This window comes from Erigeron canadensis, chromosome 8, assembly GCF_010389155.1.
Source record: "Erigeron canadensis isolate Cc75 chromosome 8, C_canadensis_v1, whole genome shotgun sequence".
NCBI classification, from domain to species: Eukaryota; Viridiplantae; Streptophyta; class Magnoliopsida; order Asterales; family Asteraceae; genus Erigeron; species Erigeron canadensis.
This window is the reverse complement of record NC_057768.1, coordinates 48155085-48172258: the sequence shown is the minus strand read 5'-3', so window position 1 is coordinate 48172258 and position 17174 is coordinate 48155085. Positions and strand designations below refer to the sequence as shown.

General features: G+C 32.4%; 1 protein-coding gene across 2 annotated transcripts; it reads left to right on the top strand.

Annotated features, from left to right (window-relative positions):
• The first annotated feature begins 2188 nt into the window (after nucleotides 1-2188).
• LOC122610290 (auxin response factor 18-like) lies at nucleotides 2189-6255 on the top strand. Of its 2 annotated transcripts, none has more exons than XM_043783285.1 (13): nucleotides 2189-2637; nucleotides 2770-2873; nucleotides 3089-3184; nucleotides 3380-3400; nucleotides 3524-3676; nucleotides 3789-3964; nucleotides 4071-4235; nucleotides 4317-4430; nucleotides 4512-4584; nucleotides 4673-4826; nucleotides 4907-5400; nucleotides 5547-5734; nucleotides 5815-6255. In XM_043783285.1, exons 1-13 carry the CDS (start codon nucleotides 2598-2600, stop codon nucleotides 5945-5947), a joined length of 1911 nt encoding a protein of 636 aa, XP_043639220.1. In that variant the 5' UTR covers nucleotides 2189-2597; the 3' UTR covers nucleotides 5948-6255. The 2 variants fall into 2 exon arrangements, with proteins under 2 accessions (XP_043639220.1, XP_043639219.1); XM_043783284.1 differs by having other exon boundaries at nucleotides 3380-3436.
• Nucleotides 6256-17174: the final 10919 nt, after the last annotated feature.

The following is a 17174-nucleotide window of genomic DNA, read 5'->3' as shown; positions in this document are numbered from 1 at the left end:
ACATAACTTTGAGACAACGTATATGTGTATGTATAATAGTATTAATATATATATATATATATATATATATATAGGGTAAAGTTATTTTGAGAACTCTTTTTTTGTGAGAACCTTTGAGAACTTTTCAAATCAAGCCCAACCGATGATTGTTCTTTACATGAAATTTGTTTTTTGACTGTTTTCTGAATAACTTATGTGTAATTTTGAAGTTTATAATTATATGGAGGCATGAATTATCATTCGTTATACAATTATGTGGAGATTTGGATTCTTGATTACATGTGCACGAATATTGCTATGATCACATGTATGCAAGTCGATCACATGTAATCATAACAATATTCGTGCACATGTGATCAAGAATCCAAATCTCCACATAATTGTATAACGGATGATAATCCATGTCTCTACACAATTATAAACTTCAAAATTATACATAAGTTATTCAGAAAACAATTAAAAAACAATTTTCATGTAAAGAATAATTATCGGTTGACCTTGATTTGAAAATATCTAAAAGGTTCTCGCAAAAAAAAAAAGATTCTCAAAATAACTTTTCAATATATATATATATATAAATATATTGAAAAGAAAAACATGTTCAATGTTTGATATCTGAAATAAATATCTTATAAATAAATAATTTAATTTTTGATTGAATACATTCTTTTCTATCTTTTAGAAAATTAAATATATGATAAAATCAAAATATGTTATTTGACGTTTAATTTAGTTATATTTTGAGATCATTTATATTTATAAATTTTTTCGGTTCAATATAATTCATATATAGTTTTCAAAGAAAAATTAAAAATGGCATTAATACAAAATAAAATAAAAGTCAACAAGTAATGGGGGAAAATTAAAGGACGGATACAATATTATTATTATAAAATTTAAAAGAATGATTATCTCAATGTTTTACTTGATCTCATTAACATATTACGAGTATCTTTTATTAAAATTTGAAATGAAAATATTTTGTATATTGTTTTTAGATGACGAGTTAAGTTTTTTTGTCCAAGCAACATAGTTGTACTTGTAAATAAATATTAATGATTTTTATGTAATTAGAAATAAAATAAGATGATGAGATTGAATTAATTGAATGCCACTTTGAGTTATTGAATAGACATCTATTCCTTCAATATAGAAGGAGATATTAACGTTCTAAAAAAAAAGGAGATATTACATTACATACAAGTATACAACATTGCAAAAGTACTTATTTATATGCGTCTTTTGATCACATGTTTTGGCAACTTGCAATTGTATTCAATTTCTATAGTATTATTTTGTTGTCAATATTCACATTTTTTTTCTTCAATAGAATTTATTTCCTCCTTATAACCGTGTCACATTTTTTTTGAAGTGTTGCAACAAATCATATATCATGTGATTCATATTCATGCATCACATTATTTTCATGTAGTTCAACTCATCCTTATGCTAAAAAAAAAAAAGCAGCTATACTTATAAATAAATGCTTACAAATTTATGTGGACCAATATACATGCTTAAAAAAACCGGTTTGGACCAATGGATTGTTTTAGTCAAATTGTTTGTGTATTAAATATTCATTTTTTTTTTGTTTCTTTTTGAAAGTTAATTAAAAAAAATTATTTTCATGATAACTTTTAATGTAACTTTTGGTTAGTTTGTAAATTTTAAAATTCAAAATTTCTTTTATTACTTTTAGGTATTATTTTTATATAAAATGTAATTGTATTTTACCTGATTTCGTCTGGTTGTAACAATATTTTTAACAATTTAGTATATAAAATTTAAAAAATTCAACCAATTCAAACGGTTGAACATGTTTTTTTTTAAAAGATTGGTCCATTCCTGACATCGGCTTTTAAACATTGCAATAAACTTATCTTAACTTGACAAATTAATGAGAAAAATCAAGTTTTTAAGCCGGAGCATCGGCTACAGTGCTATACATGTATATAAACTTCATAATTTCATATGTATCATGTCTTCTTCAATACAATAGCTATTTTCCAGAAAAAAAAAGTAAAGTTACAACAACCACAACAAACCATTAAATAATAAAAACTTAACCATGGTTAAGTTAGCTTCACGCACTACACACCACCAAGAAAGGAGACAAACACAGCCTTATTATAGATGCAGAAAATAAGTCTTTTTAGATATCTATATAATCAAATCAAAGTCGTATATATTTACTTGTTTTTTTCATGTTTTTTGTGTAACAGCGTTTTCGTAAAATTTCTAGTGAGAGAAACTAGACAAACAAACTCTCTCTTTGTGTGTGTGTGTGTGTTTTTTTTTTAATTTCTAGAGAGAGAAACTAAACAAACTCTGTGTGTGTGTGTGTAGAGAGAGAAACAAAACAAACATCATTTCATAAATAATAATCACACACACAAACACCTTCCGATCTGTAACGGAAAATTGATGGTTTTTAATTAGGGTTTCATAAATCCGTCATAAAAGTTTTTAATTAAGATAACTTTTTTCCGTTATATAGTAGTTTTACATCATATAATAATGCACTCAATTTTCATGATTGAAGTGGTTTAATTTAATTTCTTTCAGTTCAATTTAGGGTTTTCTTATTTTGTTATGTTATGGAGGGTAATAGAAGACCTGCGTTTGTACCGCCTGAAGGTAACCTTTCCCATTACTGTTCTCGTCAAAATGTTTACTTTTTTGTAATATATATGTATACATAATGTTTCCCCTAAGTTAATTTCAACATTTGTGTATTAATCTTATTTTGTTTGAAAATTGTATATGAAGATGCATTGTATAATGAGTTGTGGAATGCTTGTGCGGGCCCACTTGTTGATGTTCCCAGAAATGGTGAAAGGGTATATTATTTCCCCCAGGGTCATATGGAGCAAGTAAGTTTTTAATTATTACTATTATATTATTCTTTTTAAATATATTTTAATTTTTTTAAAAAGTTTTTTTTTTTTTAAATGTATTTATAAAAGTCTTTTTATTTGTGTGTGTAAATTATATTTGGTGTTTTTATATATATTTATATGTACATTTGGTGTTTCTATAATTAGGATTTGAATTATTAATGCTATTTTTGGAAATTGTTGTTGTTCAGTTGGAAGCATCAACTAATCAAGAGTTAAATCAGAGGATTCCTTTGTTCAACTTAAAACCCAAGATTCTATGCCGTGTTGTTCATATTCAGCTAATGGTATGTAACATAACATAATAAACAATGTTGTTTTTATGATATTTATTTTTTGTAGGTTTATCGAGGTTTGTTATGATTATCAATATGATTAATTGCTTAAAAAGTTGAAGAAAATTTTGTTATGATATGTGTTTGGTAGGTTGGAATGTTGGTTTCTTGTGTTGAATATGTTTCATTTTTGTTGTGAATTTGTAGGCTGAACAAGATACCGACGAGGTCTATGCGCAAATCACTTTACTTCCTGAGGCAGATGTACGCATTTATTTTTTAATAAAAATTTCAATTAAAGAAATGGTAAAGTGTTGGTGCTTTTCTTAATTTGGGTATTACAATATACAGCAAAGTGAGCTTTCAAGTCCCGATCAGGCCTTGGTTGAGCCTGCAAGGCCAATGGTTCATTCGTTTTGTAAAGTGTTAACGGCTTCAGATACGAGTACTCACGGCGGTTTCTCGGTGCTCCGTAAGCATGCAAACGAGTGTCTTCCGTCATTGGTAATTTTGCCTTTTCAGTTATCCTTTTGTTTTATTAATTGTGTTTATTATTTATTAACTAATTGTGGTTTTATTATTTATTTACTAATTTATTTAAATTTGTATGTTTCAGGATATGACACAACCGACTCCTACTCAAGACTTGGTTGCACGGGATCTCCATGGCACCGAGTGGAGATTTAAGCATATCTTTAGAGGTCAACCAAGAAGGCATCTCCTTACCACAGGATGGAGTACTTTTGTTACTAATAAGAGATTAGTGGCCGGTGATTCATTTGTTTTCCTTAGGTATTAATTTTTAAATACCAATTCATATGTTTGCTGCCTAATATCGGGGTGTATGCTGTATATAAGTATATTTGACTAATCTTGACTAAAAAATCTGTTTTTCAAGGGGAGAGAATGGTGAGTTATGTGTTGGAGTTAGACGTCAAGCTCGTCAACAAAGTTCTATGCCGCCTTCAGTCATTTCTAGCCAGAGTATGCATTTAGGAGTGCTTGCAACTGCATCACATGCCGTAGCTACTCAAACACGGTTTGTGGTTTACTACAAACCAAGGTACGATACTTAGATTACTTGAAATGTTTCATTACAGAAAAGTTTTTTTTACAATATATGTATATGCTGAACCTTTTTTAGGACAAGTCAATTCATCATTGGCGTGAACAAGTACATAGAAGCAGTAAACAATGCGTTTGGTGTCGGCATGAGGTTTAAAATGCGGTTTGAGGGTGAGGATTCTCCTGAAAGAAGGTAAAATCTACTGTTTAATGCGCCGGTTTTTATGTTTTAATACAGCGGGTGCTCATTGATTTGAGTTTTTCAAATGATTAGGTTTGCAGGGACAATAGTCGGAGTTGAGGACATGTCTCCTCAGTGGGAAGATTCTAAGTGGCGTTCGTTGAGGGTTAGTATAAGCTTGAATTCTGCTTAGTCTTGAAAATACCTCAAGAAGTCATTAGACTTAAAGGTCAATCCTTTGTTGACTATACCAGGTCCAATGGGACGAGCCTGCATCAATTGTAAGACCAGAGAGGGTTTCCCCGTGGGAGATCGAGACTTTTGCAGCCCCCGCTGCAATGATTATACCTCAACTGGCTGTCCTCAAAACCAAAAGGCCCAGGCCTCCTATGGAGATCCCTAATCTTGGTGAGTTCAGTTTTCCCGTCTTGCATTAATATTCCATCCAATACGCATATTAATATTATTCGAGTTATGTTGTGTTTCAGAACCTTCCAGTTCTACTGCATCAGCTGTCTGGAACCCTAATGTGTCACATGATTCAGTCCAGTTAAGTTGTAATCTTGAAGGACAGAGAGGCGATAATAATAACAATGGCTGTCTTCTAAGAAACCAAATGGAAGCTGGTTGGTTATCATCTTCCCCTGTAAAAGCTTCGAGAAACATGCATGGAGGAGATGAACCAGAAGATAAGAAGGGTCAACAATCTTGGTCTTTGCATTCAACTCACTCACCCCGGGATTTGATCAAACAGACCAGAGATTCAAATCAAGGCTCAAAAGAGAACAAGAAATCTGAAAATGTTTCTAGTTGTCGGTTATTTGGTTTTGACTTGAAGATCCCTGCCGAAGGACAGACACCAAGCTCATTATCTGCTGGAATTTCAGACCATTCGAAGGATTTTAAAGAACAAGGGCAGTTACAAGTATCACCAAAAGAGGTTCAAAGCAAGCAAACCACTTCTACACGAAGTCGTACCAAGGTATAGTAATCTTTTCAACTTTAAATTTAAGTTTTTTTGCACTGTTCCATGTTTTCAAATTTCAATAGCTCCTTGTTTTGTTGTTGTTGTCTTTTTTTTTTTTTTTTTTGTGTAACTGGCTAATCATGATATGGAATCATGTGAAGGTTCAAATGCAAGGCATAGCAGTGGGTCGTGCAGTGGACTTGACTGTGTTAAAAGGGTATGATGAGCTCATTGATGAATTGGAAGAGATGTTTGAGATTAAGGGACAGCTACGCCCACGGAATGAATGGGAGATCGTGTTTACCGATGATGAAGGAGATATGATGCTCATGGGGGATGATCCATGGCTGTAAGTTCTCATGAACTGATAATGCTTAAAACGATAGTGCATTTATATGTTAACCATGACTAATGAATGTTATATTGCAGGGAGTTCTGTAACATGGTGAAACGGATATTGATATGCTCAAGTCAAGACGTGAAGAAAATGAAAGCTGCAAGTAAGCTTTCATCATCGACAGACAATGAGGTGTCGGGTAGCTTGGAAGCTGTTGAGAAGTGATCAACAACAGTGGTTTTTAAAAAAAAATAATTAATGTTTAATCTAGTTTCTTTTTTTTTTTGGATTTGTTTTTGTTTTTAAGGATGTTTCAGGTATTGCCGGGTTTCACCTAGTCGTGAAAGGGTGGCCCCAGGTGGAAATGTAAAGGGGATGATGGCTAATTCAGTATTTCATATGTTAGATTGACCCTCTTGAAAGAATAGGAAGGGGATATGGTAGTGACTAGTAGTCTAGTAGGAGTAAGATATATTATGTGTATATTAAAGAGGTGCTTTGAATGTTTTAATGCTATTGGGAAGTTGTGTTCAGTGATTGTGTATTTGTGTATATGTATATATCTTCTGAATTATATTATATGCACCGGAGGGCTATTAAATGAGAACCAAATTAAAATGAGAACAAATGAGAACACTTAAAAACTATATTTTGATGCATAAAACTGACATAGTGTATAATTAATTATTATTATTTAAGTGTTTAACAACATATTGATCCGTCAAAATAAAAAAAATCACGTTTTTTGTTGGATGCATTATTTTGATAAATATGCATCCAAGATGGATGTACAAAACAAAAAACGTGATTTTTTTTTATTTTGACGGATCAATGTGTTGTTAAACACTTAAATAATGATAATTAGTTATGCACTATGTTAGTTTTATGGAGTTTTAATGCATCAAAATGATGTTTTATAATGTTCTCACCGTTCTTATTTTAAACGTGTTCTCACCGGAGTGTTACCCATATGCACCGACTCTGATGTATACAGCTAGTAGAGTGTATATGTCATATCTCCAATCCTACCCTGAGGTGATATGGCGCGACTCTCATCTTTGAATGCAGGTAGAGCGATTGCTTCTAGAAACCTTTCTGCGAGAGGGTTTCAATTGTTATTGGATGTTAGAGTAGAGAATCCTGCAAAATGTACAAGTCATTACCTTTACATGCCATAAATTATCATCCTAGAGTTAAGCGGTATCAAAAGTTTTGGTTTCTATCTTTGGAGCAGTTGGATAAATTGAATAAAATAAAGGATACAGATTTGTAATTTTACTCAATAATATATATGTTTCAAGTGACAGATTTATAAAACAAAACAGTAACATCTATCTGCAATTTTAGTTTAGCTTCGGCCTTTTGAGTAGAGGGTTCTGCAATGATGCACTAACTGGACAAGATGGACTTGCATGTTATTGCAATAAGTTAGGCCCGTTATAAACGGCAGAGCTTAGATGGGCTTACATATGATCTCCGTAAAGGGGCATTTAATGAGCGCAGTGGCGGCTCAAGATTTTTGGAGGCATAAAATGAAATCATTTTTAGAAGCTTAGTTCATTACCATATAAATTAAAGTAAAAAAAAGTAGCTCGACATTTTTTATTCAACTACTAGCAATAAAAAAAATGTAGATGTTGATGCAAAAACAAAAAAGGTGTTACTGAAATGCAAATTATATAATGATATACTTAGTCTAAAATTCAAATATTAAGTCTAACATACATAATATTGAGACCTCAAAATTTTAGGGGCCTAAAGCGATCGTCTGGTTTTATAATACTGTTGAGTCACCTCAGAATGAACGCATCTGATCCTTGTGTTGTTACTTCATTAAATTTTTTAAATTTAATCCCTTCACATATTACTGTTACGATAGCTGGTCCTTTTACGGTTTTACCTGTGTTTGTGCTGGATACCCCTTATGTCTAATTGGGCTTCAAACTTCAAAGTGTAAGAAACAAATTTACAAGTATAATTGTTAAGATTACATACTGTTACTTTGAAGTCAAAGAGTGAATATAATTTCTCGGGCTCTTCTTAATTATCTGATTTTCTCGAGTATTGTATCTAATTAGATGAAATCATTATTATTGTAGTAAACGTTAATAACTTAATAACCACTAAACTTGGAAATTACATGATCAAAAGAGGTTTTCTTATTCCGATCATGAGATATTTGTTTCCCAAGATATAAAACCACTAAGCCAAGTGGTTTTTTTTTAACAGTCAGTCAGTAGCAACACCATAGAACACCTCACTATACAATCATAGGATTTTAAGGAAAAAAACCCGCATACATGTCACTTCAAGGAATCAAACCCAAAACTTGTGTGTAAAACCAAGGATACATCAACCAGTTCGACTGAAATCATATGCAAAATGGTAATAATGTGGCAACACATAAAGTTTTACATCGGAAACCTATTGAATCAGGCCAACTCAAATTATTTGTTTCCGGTTATTTATAAGTTTCGTAAACCTTGCTTTATAAAGGAGGTAAGGAAAACCTAGAATATTACACAATTAATAAACTAACATATAAGATAAATAAATAAAAAAAGATAAATAAATAAATAAAACATAGTAAATAAATAAAACTTTAACTTGTCGTTAAGTTGTGTTTGTATTTTTGATCTCTCTTTGCATGTAGTTGTCTCTAGAACTTGTTTGAAAGTGTACCAATGAGAAAACAAAGAGAATTATTGAATGCTAATTTTTCCATTGCCAACAAATGAACCATCTTTGGGCTAAAATACAAATGAAAAAACAATAAATTACAATCCAAGTCTACCTACTATCAATAAATGACAATAAAGACCCTACAATATACAAAATAAATACATTACTCTACACCCCTCCTCAAGATGGAGGATGAGATTTTGACATCCTAACTTGGATAATAACTGTTGAAACCCGTTTGAAGGCAAAATTTTAGTAAGAACATCAACCAGTTGATTTTGTGTGGGCAGGTATCTAAGTTCGATTAATTCTTCCATGACTTTTTCTCTTGTAAAGTGACAATCGAGCTCAATGTGTTTTGTACGCTCATGAAAAACATGATTCTTTGCAATGTGAAGAGCAGATTGGTTATCACAATGAAGAGTGACTGGCTTTAATTGGTGACACCCAACTCTTCCAATAAACGAACTAGACATGTAAGTTCAGCATCTGAAGAAGAACGAGAAATGGTAGACTTCCAACTAATTGGAGAACCTCCGAATAGAATAATATAGCCTGTGACGGAACGAAGAGAAGTGGGGCATGCTGCCCAATCAGAATTGATTATCTGAGTAAGCATGAAGACCCAGGTTCGTTGAACCGTTGAGTAAAATACCTTGACTGCTGGTGCCCTTTAAGTATCTTAACAAATGATGAACACCGTCCAGGTGAATTTGTTGTGTATTTTGCATGATTTGACTTCAAGTTTGAACAGCGAAAGCTAAGTCTGAACGTGTATGAGTCAAAAAATTAAGCTTACCTATCAATGATCTATAAGTAGACTGGTTTTCCAGATAAGGGATACAAGGGTCTATTAACTTCATATTTTGAGGAAGATGAGTAACAACAAGTTTAACATCCAAGAAACCTGTTTGAGCAAACAATTCTTGAGTAAACTTTCTTTGAGTCAGAATGATCCCATCATCAAGATAATAAACATTCGGTCCCCAATTTTTTTTTTAAGAAAACCTAAGTCTTTAATGGTGAACTGTTGATGTAGAAAAGCCTTGAGTTGAGAAACAGAAGTTGGATCTAAACCTGTAACCAATATGTCATCAACATAAACTGCGACAATAGTCATTTGAACATCAACGGTCTTGAGAAAAAGACTATAATCATTCCTGGACTATGTGAAACCTTGATCTAGGAGTGCAGCGGAAAGTTTCCGAAACCATTGTCGACTCGGTTGTTTGAGACCATAAAAAGACTTTCGAAGTCAACAAATCTTGTTTTCAGGATAAGGGATACCAAGAGGCATCTTCATATAAATCTGTTCATAAAGATCCCCATGAAGAAAAGCATTGTTGACATCCATCTAATGTATTTTCCAGTGCTGAGAAGCAGCAATAGCAAGAATACTGCGAACAGTTGCCATATTGACAACGGGAGAAAAAGTATCAAAATAATCAACGCCTCGCATTGATGATTACCCTGAACGACCAATGTGCCTTTGAAACGTTCTAATGAACCATTAGATTTGAGCTTAACCTTGTAAACCCAATGATTACCCAATGCTTTCTTACCAAGTGGAAGATCACACACTTCCCAGGCGCCTATTCATTCACACTTTTGGGCAAGTAATGCAGATATCTGAAGGCATTGAAAAAGAACATCGCAAAGAATCAATACATTTGATTTGATTCAAAGGCAAATGCCCAAGACGACAATGCCATAGTTGAGTTGAACACTTGGTGTTGGAAGCAGTAAGAGAAAGCACTGGTGTGGAAGTAACCTTTTCAGAAGGTGCAACAAAGTATAACCCATGATGAACATTCCCAAGAACAAAAGGTTGCTACATCGTAGGAATATTAAGAACACAAGAAGCAGTAGTGAAAGTGATAGAAGCATTGTATTGATGTAAGACTTTGTACGCAGACAAAAGATTAAATTGAAAGTCTGGAACATGAAACACGTTTTTGAGAATGACATGGGCATTTAAACGAACAGAACCAATGTTCTGAACTCTTGCTTTTTGGCCATTAGGCATTTCTATATAACATGGTTTAGCAAGAAAAGTGCATTCAAGAAACATATTAAGATCTGGCGTCATATGGTCAGTAGCACCACTGTCAACAACCCAACTCTTTTCCAAACAAAATGATACAAAACAGAATCTCTTACCAGCTAGATAAGCATCAGATAGATCTACTCATGTGCCAATCAGGGGAGTCAAATTATATTGTGACAACATAGCAGTTAATTGACACATCTGTTCTTGAGTAAACACTTGAGCAACACGAGGAACAACATCAAGAGCAGCAGGCGGTGGATTAATCTCTGAAGTAGGAACAGACAGTGTAATTTTCTCTTCATGATTATTGGTACGAACTTTGAAACATTTATCAATGCAGTGACCCTAAAAACGACAGTTGGTATAGAAAAACTTTGATCTCTTCCCATTATGAGCTATGCCGAACACAACCCCATCAATATTAACCAGAACATTGTACCAACTATGAAGCCATTGCGGATTATTTGACATATATGAAAGAATTCTTGACACAAATTGAAACTTGGAATGGCAGCAAACAAAAGCACCGAATAAACAACTTGAACGAATTGATAAAGAAGCACCGAAATAGTAACGTATAAAAGGTATACTCAACAAAGCGTATGGTAGGAAACTCGTATACCGCAATAGTGTAGAACCGTATAGAAACAGTAACGTATAAAGGAAGCTTGTATAGGAAAGATTCAAGCCTGTATACGAGAAAGATGGTTATGACCGTACGTGTATATAGGTGTATACTAACCAGGCAACGAAGGTCGTATAGAAACTAACACGTGTAGAAAGTGTCGTATAAGACAATCACGTATTGAAATCAGAAGTACAATCACGTACACTATATGTCGTATAGGATCAATTACTAACGTAAAAGAAAATTTTGAAGCTGTCGTATAGAACAAGCACGTATAGGAATAGGCTTTGTAAGGTTCCTACACAATATTGCGGTTGTGAACAAAACAAACAACAATTTTCTTTTTGTGCTTATGAATTGAAAGCAAGTTGATCTCTCGCCGACCCACTATTTGAGAAATCAATTAATTAGCCACCAATGGTATGCAAGAGATTAATAGCGAACAATCAAAGATGACTTGTGTGAAACGAACAAAAACGTGGATCTAATGGACTAACGCAAAAGAATCAACAGTCATGTTGACAAGAATGGGTTTGTGATTGAACTTGAAGTGAATGAAATGAATGAAAAACAATGGATTATAATTGTGGGTCTGATGCCATGAGAAAACAAAGAGAGTTAGTGAATGCTAATTATTCCATTGCCAACAAATGAACCATCTTTGGGGTAAAGGAAAAAACAATTTTTACTTAATAAACTTAATAGTTAAGAACTTAATCATTCAGTCAAATTTCATGTTTATTTTTTAACTTAATAAACAAAAATAATCGCCAATTACTTATATTTCACTAAAATACATATAGACATTCTTAATGCATTCAGCACTCAATACACTCAACACTTAATGACTAAAAAAAGAAACGGACCCTTAAGTCTACCTACTATCAATAAATGACAATAAAGACCCTATAATATACATAATAAATACATAACTCTATAACCAAAAACATCACGAACTGAAAATCGGTGGGTCGACTTTCGTTGGTGGGGTTTTTTCTTGTGTCTCGGGTCACGTAGTTGGCATAAGTTTTTTAATCCTTTTGCATTTTAGCGGTTAAAGTTTCAGGAAGATTCTAGACTATGTAATTGTTGTATGTCTTAGAATTGACTTTTTGATCTTTGGACTTTGTTAGTTCATCCTATATTAATAAAGCTTTTCTGTCGTCCAAAAAAAACAATTATAGTCTAGTAATGTATTTAGTGTTATATATAATTCTAATAACTTGTTAGAATTGAAGTCTCACAAAATGAAAAGAATTAAGAATACCCTTGTAACGAAAGTCAAAGACCGGGAACCTGGAAAAATGATGAGGGAAGTCTGGACAGTATGTCCTTGGTCGGGCTCAGGCCAAATTGGGCTTGGGTCGTTTTTCTTTGGTCTGATTATCTGAAATGGGCCTATTGGGCTAGTTTTGGATGGTGCCTGAAATTTAAAACCTTTTTGTTGCTTGATTATCGGCTAGGAGCAATATGTGTAGCAAATAAACAGCTTCATATCTAAACATCTAGGATGCTCTGCTTGGATACTAAAAAGAGAGAGTAATTTAACAACAAAAGGTAGCATCTAGTATGCTTGAGAAGAATGTCGGTAAGAAGCAGGGCCGGCCCCGAAGATTTATAGGTGTTGGCCGAGCGTAAAAAAAGGCCTCATAAGCTAAGCGCAACAAATTATGTCTATATATATTTTTTGAACAACGAGTTTATATTATATAAACTAATCTTTAAAAACGACGATAAATGGTATATCAATAAACATAGTAAAAGTTATTCTTCAAGAAACTAAAAGAAAAAGCAAAATCATAAACTAAAAGTTTGCAATTAATCGTTATCTACATAAAATAAAAACAAAGAGAAAAATATCACCTACAAATTAAAAGAAAGGTAAGGACAAGGACAATTTGTGATCACATTGACAGAATGAGAACACCGTTTGACTTCGATTATTATGATTGTTTTGACTTTTTTTTCCCCCTTTATAAGATGGTTAAAGTTTTAATTATATATTATATATATGGGTTATCTATACTTCTATACTACTATATAAAAATTATGCATATCTTGTTGAAAAGTTAGAAAAAGAAGATATGCAAAATGACTATTATACCCATAATAAAATAATCTACACCAATAGTCCTTAATTTATCTTATAAAATATTTCAACTACTCCTTTAAATCAATTACTTATACATCAATTACATTTATATCAATCTAGAACATCCGACATAGCCACCAACATCAATAGTCGTTATCACCACATGTCCCCAACATCACCAGACCGTCGTAACAACCACCGCCGCATTGCGCGGGTACCGTGCTAGTGTATTGTAAAACAAATATTAAAGTAAAATAAATAAGACAATTTAGATCATGATTAAATTGATTCACGAAGCAATTGATGCACGATGATTTTCATTATCCACGGTGATTTTGAGAGAAACATATTGTTTTATCTGTTTTATTTTAATATTTGTTTTATTCTACCTAAAACCTATATATATAACATTAAAAAAAAATTCGAACCCCCTAAAAAACGGGTCTCGTCCCGTCGCCCATTTTGTCCACCCTTAAGACCGGAGCAACGGACACTAGAAGACATATTTAAGAAGATAGTAATAGAAGCCATTTTTTGAAAACTGACACTTTTGTGTAAAAAAACATACACATGTTCTCTTTCACAATAAATGACAAGGAACACAATGGATAAGTTAAACGCACAAATATCCATTCGACTTCACTAGTGGGATAGACACGTTGCAGGTTGGTCTATAAAAGACAATGATGGAAGAGAAGAGTTGTGTCGAGTCTTTGAGTTTTTATTGTACACGTTTCAGAGGCAACTCTTGAAGTGTGTTATTCACTAAAGTTAGCTATCAGTGTATTAAGTGTTTGGAGCTAGTGTGTCTAGATTAATTGTATTATAATTAGTTTGTATAGTTATAAAAATATGTCAACTCCACCTCGTTTAAGTTCGTTCATATAATACCAAATATTACATCTTGCAAATCAATTGCCTATGTGTGTTATCCAACTTCTTTCAAGAAGTAGTCTAGGGCCCTTTAGATAGAAATGTGATATACACAAAATACTAATTGTATTCTCTCTTGCAACTAGGATCAGGTTTTCACAGTCAAAATCTTGATCATGTATTATCCCAATACGTAAAGGGATGAATTGTTGTTTTGGAAAGTGATCACACAATTCGTATTAGTATATCTGGCCTTGGAATGAATTCCCGAATTTACCACAAGATCGAATACCTTGTTTATTTTGTCCATGAGAGATAAATTATTGTTCATTTACGAAATAATAATTGACGGTAGAGAGTTTGATGTCACATATACTTAATTTCCTTTCGATTATTGGTCAAATACTTATGTTAATGAAAAAAAATACTTCGAAATATATCGTGTAAATCTTGTTGGTATGTAAAAAGTTCATTAGATGGGGAAAGTGTCAAACAACGACACATCTTAATGTAGAAAATCCATGATTTTGTCTCACTGCTTAATGTAGAAAAAGTTGTGAATAGATAGGTACGTTATTTTGATAACTAAGTTTATTGTTACTTAAACATTGATTGTATTTATGGATTGGACAAGGTAAATGTACATTGAACCAAAAAAAAAAAAAAAAAAAAAAAAAGAAAAAAGAAAGAAAGAAAAAGAAATGTACATTGAACGAATAGGTAATAGACTTCCGTAACCTTATCATCTAATATGATGTTTTCTCAAAAGCAAAAGGAATGGTGTTTGCCAAACTTACCAAAATAATCAATCACATGAGTAGAAATGTTTCTCTTTCTATAAGCAAAAACTTGATCAATCAAATCTTTAATCTTAAGTTGTACACACATACCTCTCAGGTTTAACAATTTCAATAAAGAAAATTCCTACAGTTGATGAATACTAGAAATAATTAAGAAATTGAAATGGCAAAATAAATTGAAAATTGAAAATACATGGAAACAATTTTGCATATTAATTCAGCATATCATAAATTATAAAAACAATTTTAAGAATCAAAATTATATCATCTTCATCTTGATTAACAGTTTGGATGTATTTTTTTTCTTCTCTCAAATCACATGTCATTAATCATTTACAAAAATGCTGTTTTATATTATTAATTATGAAAAATTACAGATAAAATACCTATTTGTATATTAATTAACTTAGCTTGTATAAGAAATTAAGAGCAAAGCAAATAGATGAGATCTCTTTTAATTGAGTTTTTTTTGAACATTCGTGTCACGGACGGCTAATCGTTACATCCAATTGGGTAGTCAGTCACTAGCGACCGATCCACGAGTTAGGGAACCACATGGGAGGGAAAACCACACCAATTTAACCGTTATAGAAGGCACGATGCTAAATTGGAGGAAAACTTTTTATTGCTAGGATTCGAACCGTGGTCTTCCAGGGTCCAAACCTTCATTGCAACACAGGGATGCCATTACGCTATTAAGGCAGTTTTATTATCCAAAAAGAAAAGTTTTATTAATATACACGTGATTAAAGGACATATTTTGTAACTGTTTTATTAATTTAAATACCTTTGTTTGTTAGTCATTTTATTTTATGATGATTTAACAAAAGGGAAGAGAATGGGAAAAAAGGCATCAAGTTGGTTTATTTTAGCTTTTTTTTTTTTTATTGGAATGTAATTTTGATATCTATAATCCCTTATAAAGCATATTGGATTAAGAAATTAAGCATTTTTTCATTATTTCCAAAATACCCTTACTTACTTTTTAACCCTTTTCATGTTTTTTTCCTAATACACATTTTAATGCATGATATACCATACATCATAGCCACAATACATCAATAACTCCTACAATTGCCGTCGCCACCGCCGCCGCTCACCACCACCACCTGTCATCGCCGCCACCATTACATCATCATCACCGCCGCAATGCGCGGGTACCTTTCTCTCGTTTTATATAATTCGTATTAGCTTTTAAGACGAAATTAAAGTGAAAAGAAAAAAAAGATGATAAGAGGAGGGACGAAAGGAGCATTTCTTGTAAAGTTGTATTGTAATCTTTTACGAGAGAAAAGTGGAAAGAATAAGACATTTTTTTTTGAAGGGATGAAATAATAGAAAGTGTGAAAAAACCGTAAGTGGAGGGGATTTACTCTACATAGCCTGTATGAAAAGCAAATTTCGATTAGTTTTTGTGATTTTTAGGCTTGATAATTTTAGATTGTTATTTAGATACCCTTTCATCAAATAAGTATCTTAGGGCCTCTTTGTTTTTTTAAGACTGAATTGATTAAGTGACTGAATGCATAAATACTGTCTGTATGGATTAAGTCAATATAATTGTTTTTTGTTTATTAAGTCATGAAAACAAACACTTTTGATGACTTAATGGAGTAAATATTTTTAATTAAGTTATGATTTTTTTTATTAAGACATTAACAAACACTACCTTAGTTTGAATTTTAGAGTTTTTTTTTATAGCAATTTTTTTTGTTTATTTTATATTATAACTGATGAAAATAAAAATATATTTAATACTCACTTTATTTATATAATTTACATCATGTATTGTATAATATCACTAATTGATCAAAGTTGAAAAATCAAGGGTTAATTACTTTGAAAGTCCCTAAACTTATCACTTAAACCTTTTTTAAAGCTCGAACAAAAAAAGTTCTATTTGAATCAAGAAAAACGGCTAAATAAGGGTGTTGCCCTCCCGACCACTAGTGGAACACTGCCGCCAACGATGAACCACTCACGGGTGGTGGAAATCGGGCGGAACTTCCATTCCCTACAACCACTTGTTCTCTTCTATTTCTTCTTTCCTTATTTTGTCCTTTCTTTCTTTTTCTTTTTGTCTTTTCCTGTAAGGGATAATGTGGTGTGAGTGGTGGTAATGCCAACAAAATTTGGGTGAGTGGTGAGTAAGTGGTGGATTTAAGGTGGCATAATGTGATTTGTTGAGAGTGAGTGGTGAGTGAGTAGTAGGTGATGCCATCACCCTAACTATTATAGGGTCGCGACCGAATTATGCTTATATGAACAATTATTAGCCGGTTACATCTTTAATTTAAAAAAAAACATTTCCATGTCCCGTTCCATGT